This window comes from Alligator mississippiensis, chromosome 7 (genome assembly GCF_030867095.1).
Source record: "Alligator mississippiensis isolate rAllMis1 chromosome 7, rAllMis1, whole genome shotgun sequence".
Taxonomy (NCBI): Eukaryota; Metazoa; Chordata; order Crocodylia; family Alligatoridae; genus Alligator; species Alligator mississippiensis.
The window spans coordinates 27274128-27279080 of record NC_081830.1 but is presented as its reverse complement, the minus strand read 5'-3'; the positions used below and the strand labels follow the sequence as shown (position 1 = coordinate 27279080).

Sequence of the window (4953 nt, the reverse complement as noted above, 5' to 3'; positions counted from 1 at the left end):
CATAGGACTTTTCTTCTTCTTTCCTTTTCCTCTCCTTCTTTCTTCCTTCTTCTTGAAGCACACACACTTTTTACAGATTTTTATACCCTCAGTTCAGCTGCTTCGAAGTACCCTCAGTAGTGTAAATCATTGTCTTTTCTATTGACAAGGGGTTATCTGGTTTGGACCATCTCAGGAAACTGATTGATAATCAGGAAACACTTTAGATTAGGGAGTAACCAAATACTTGGGAGCCAGCTTGAGATTCCTATGGATGGCAGATATACTGATGGGATATCTCATGGTTTCTTCAGGAACAATAAATAGCTTGCAGCATCAGGATTTTGGATTTTTACTTGTTGTATACAAGCCTCAGCTTAACATGACTTTTCCAGATTTTACTATAGTCTTTTAACAGACTTAAGACAATTATTGGGGTGCTCATAACCTTTTGTGGAGAGGACTCCCACCAGTTGTCTTGGGAAAAGTATAACAACATCTGTGATTAGGGCTCCAGCAGGCTGGATGCTGTGATGAACCCTTAACCATTGTTCAAATGTTGCCCATACCCCCTCGGACTCGGTCTCTTGCCTTAGCATTCCCTAACCCGGCAACCGAATTTTAGTCAATCAAGTTTAAATAGGCCTCCCATAGTGGGACCGGGGAATGTACGGCCCGAGATGCCTATTAAACTTAGAGCTGTGTGTGTGTGTCTGGGAGGGAAAAGTCCTTAGTAAATCCAGATTAGAACTGGTCTGATAAATGCTGAGCTGGGTGTGTGTGAACATGGGTTGATTAACATTTGAAGCACAGATTCCCCATCATGCAGTGCTCCCCTGCTTCTCTGGTCCCAGAATTCACTGCAGTCTCTGCTTCAGGCTTTCTGTTCTCCATCTCTCATGTAAATGAATGGTCATCTGGTTCCATCCTGGATGTAAATGAGACCTAGGGCAGTTGGTTCACTCTTGTCACCCTTATCTTGAGGGTCTTAGGTGTGTCTCTCACTGCATCTTAATCAGTTTTGTTTAGGTAGAGGAGGGGAGGGAGGGGGGGTGAGTCCTTTGTGAGTCAGACAGACTGCATCCTGTGCCAGGGTTGCCCAAGAATACAGAGCTGAGGTGTAACAGCATAGTGAAGATGCACAGGAATAGAAACTAAAACAGCAAGTTAGCCACTGAAGGCAATTATTTGCATCACTTGCATGTCTACATGAGCTGGTAGTCTCACCCATAGCAGACATATGACATGATTTATGCTCCCAGTGTGAGTAGCCTGATTAGACTTAAATAATCTTGACCTTTAACAGTGAACATTATTGACCACAGAGGAAAAATTCAATTGGAAAAGGTGGCTATGAGTTGATGTCTTTATTACCAAAAATGAATTACTTTCTGGAAGAAATGTATCAGTCATACACTAAACTGGGCTCAACACATGGATTATGGAAGTGACATCCAACTGCCTGTGACCCAAAGAGGTTGTACTAGATCTCTGACAGGTCTGACTTCAAACCCTATAGATTAAATCCAAAAGAGGAATCATGTCATAGCATTCCTACAGTATATGTGATTCCATGCCCAGAATCAGGCACTTGGATCCCTCAACAAGGAAAAGGATCCTTAATCATAGTATCACAATGGCTGTCATTTCAAAGCAGGAGCCACATTAGCTAAACCGTAGAAACTTTAGGGAAAATCATCAAAGATTAAACCTCATCATTCTCAGAGAGAGGGGCAATCAGTCATGTTTAGTTTAAAGTCAGACCGAAGTCAGGGTAGAGGTAGACATCATAGACTGAATCAGAGATGTTAACTAAGTAATGGGACCACACCTAACACAATCCAGCCTGTGTAAGTTTTCCTGTTCCACAATTCTGCGTCCAGCTTGATTTTGAAAACGTTGCTGTTTAAGAACCACACAAAGTGGTACCTTCCATAATCTGTGATTCAAAGCTGTGAAGCCATCCTGGAACTATGTCAATCACTTTCATGAAAATGAATTGGAGGCAGTGATATGGAGACCCCATCCATACAAATATTTTAGGGGTTAGAGCACTCACCTTAGGGTGGGGATGTGGGTGGCTCCCTCAAAAAGAATGATATTTTTCTCTAGAACATGTTCTTTGGGGCAGGGGGCCAAACCTAGGTCTTCCACCTCATTGATATGGTGTATTTTAGACTGAACCTATCTCTGTGGTTGAATATGCTTGTGCAGCATACAAACAGATTCACTGGAATCAGTCTCTCAAGTCAGTGCTCTATCCTCTAGAATCACAGTCTTTGCAACAATTACTTCAGCAGCATTCATAGCTTTCATACACCTCTGCTCCTATAATGCTTTTAAAAAAGGGTTAGATTGAGGATAGGCATGATAGTACAAATGCTCTTTCTGTTAAGAGAGAAATTAATTATTTATAAACTAAATGTCCATGTGGAACAGTTACATGACATCAGAATATTTGAAACACTCAGTTCCCATTAGCACGTAAAATTTTTTCCAAATTTTGAAATACATTCACATGCCTTACATTTTCTCTAGTAAGTTCCCCAGAGCTGCCTTTACTTCCCTGTTTCTCAGGCTGTAGATGACAGGATTTAACATGGGAGTTAAGATATTGTATTGGACAGAGAACAGTCTGTCAAGAACCACTAAAGAGCCTGAACTGGGTCTCAGATATCTGGCAAATCCAGCCCCGTAATAAAGAAGAACAACAGTGAGGTGGGAGCTGCAGGTAGAGAAGGCTTTACCCCTACCCACAGCAAATTGTATCCTGAAGATGGTAGAGATGATGAGGATATAAGAGACAAGGATGATGGAGAAGGAGGTTAAACTTACAATCGTAGCTAAAGTGAAGAATGTCATCTTACTGATGAAGGTTTCTGTGCAGGACACTTCTAGTAGAGATGGGAGCTCACAACTGAAATTGTTCAGTTCATTGGGCCCACAGAAGTGTAAATGTAACACAGGAGCAGTGTTTGTCAATGAATACAATATGCTAATCAACCATGCACCACCCACTAGTCTAATACAGACTTGTTTATTCATGGTTCCCCCATAATGCAGTGGGTCACAGATGGCAGTATATCGATCATAGGCCATTGCTGATAGGATAAGAATTTCTGCACAGGACACCAGAAGAATTAAGCTCATCTGGGCAAGGCAGCCATGGAGAGAAATGTTTTTTTTCTCTACCAGGAAATTATTCAGCATCTTTGGGACAGTGATTGAAGAGTAGCATATGTCCAAGAAAGATAAATGGAATAGGAAAGTATACATCATGGTGTGAAGGTGAGGATCAGACCTTACTACCACCATGATCACCCCATTCCCCACCACAGTTACTAGGTATATAAGTAGAAACACCACAAACAGGAAAGGCTGGAGCTCTGGGTCACTGGAAACACCTGTCAGAACAAAATAGCTGACATCTGTGTGGTTCCCCATGGCCATTTGTTCACCAAACCTTGAACGTAAAAGAAGAAATGAATAAATGAACAAATAAGTAAGTCATGCTATTATAGTACTTAGGGTCAGAAGGGACCTAAATAGATCATCAGGTCAGACCCCCTGCCCTGGACACGAACGGGTGCCGGGATCATATCATCCCAGTCAAATCTCTGTCCAGCGTCCTCCTGAAGACCCCCAAAGTAGGAGAGAGTATGGGAGCCAATTTGGGAGCCCATTTCAGAGCCTGGCAGCCCTACCTGTAAAGTAATATCTCCTGATGTCCAGAGTGAACCTTCTCTCTAACAACTTGTTGCTGTTATTCCTAGTAACCCAGGGTCGTGCCCAGGGAAACAGAGCCTCCCACAATTCCTGCTGGTCCCCCCTGGTGAGATTGTAGATGGCCACCAGATCCCATCTCAGCCTTCTCTTGTGGAGGCTGAATAGGTTCAGGCCCTTTAGCCTCTCTGCATAGGGCCTGCCCCTCTGCCCCTTGACCATGTGAGTTGCCCTCTTCTGGACCCTCTCACTGCTACCCACATCACTTTTGAAGTACGGTGTCCAGAACTGGATGCAGTACTCCAACTGTGGCTTGATCAATGCCACAGAGAGGGGAAGGATCACCTCCCTGGACCTGCTTGTGATCCATCTGTAGATGCACAACAAGGTGCAGTTAGCCTCACTGACCGCTTCCTCGCATTGGTGGCTCATATTCCACCTGGAGTCAACAATGACTCCAAGATCCCTTTCTGCCACCATGTTGACAAGAAGGGTGTTCCCCATCTTATAGGTGTGTTGCTGGTTCCTTCTCCCTAGATGCAGCACCTTGCACTTGTCTGTGTTGAATTAAATCCTACTCTCATCTGCCCACCTCTGTAACCTGTCTAGATCTAGCTGGATTATGTCCCTTCCCTCCAGCATGCCCACCTCACCTCACAACTTGGTGTCATCAGCAAATTTGGACAGCGTGCATTCCACACCCATATACAAATTGCTGATAAAGATGTTGAACAGTACAGGCCCCAGGACCGAGCCCTGGGGGACTCCACTGCCCACATCCCTCTAGGTCAAAAATGACCTGTCCACCACCACACTCTGGGTGCAACCAGCTAGCTAATTTGTGCCACCTATCTGACTGTGTAGGCATTAATGCCACAGTCACCAAGTTTGTTTGTTTTGTTTTTTTTAGTGAGAATGTGGTGGGAAACCATGTTAAAGGCCTTCATAAAGTCCAGGAAGACAACATCCACCCTGACAACCTCATCCTGGGACTTTGTGACCTGATTATAAAAAGATACCAGGTTAGTCAGGCAGGACCTGCCCTCAATGAACCCATGCTGATTGCCCCTGAGCATTACCTCCCCTGCTGGGCCCTTGCAGATGTGCTCCTTGATTGTCTTAAAGGTCTTCCCAAGGACCAAGGTAAGACTGACTGGTCTATAATTGCTGGGGTCCTCTTCTCTCCACTTCTTGTAAATGGGGACCACATTGGTCCTTTTCCAATCCTCTGGTACCTCGCCAGTGCCCCAC

At 44.3% G+C, this 4953-nt stretch overlaps 1 protein-coding gene across 1 annotated transcript; it reads right to left on the bottom strand.

The window, feature by feature from the left end:
* Window positions 1–2312: 2312 nt before the first annotated feature.
* On the bottom strand, window positions 2313–3703 carry LOC106738936 (olfactory receptor 5AN6-like). Its single transcript, XM_014597739.3, has one exon. It carries the CDS (start codon window positions 3427–3429, stop codon window positions 2503–2505), a length of 927 nt encoding a protein of 308 aa, XP_014453225.2. The 5' UTR covers window positions 3430–3703; the 3' UTR covers window positions 2313–2502.
* Between the last annotated feature and the right edge of the window lie 1250 nt (window positions 3704–4953).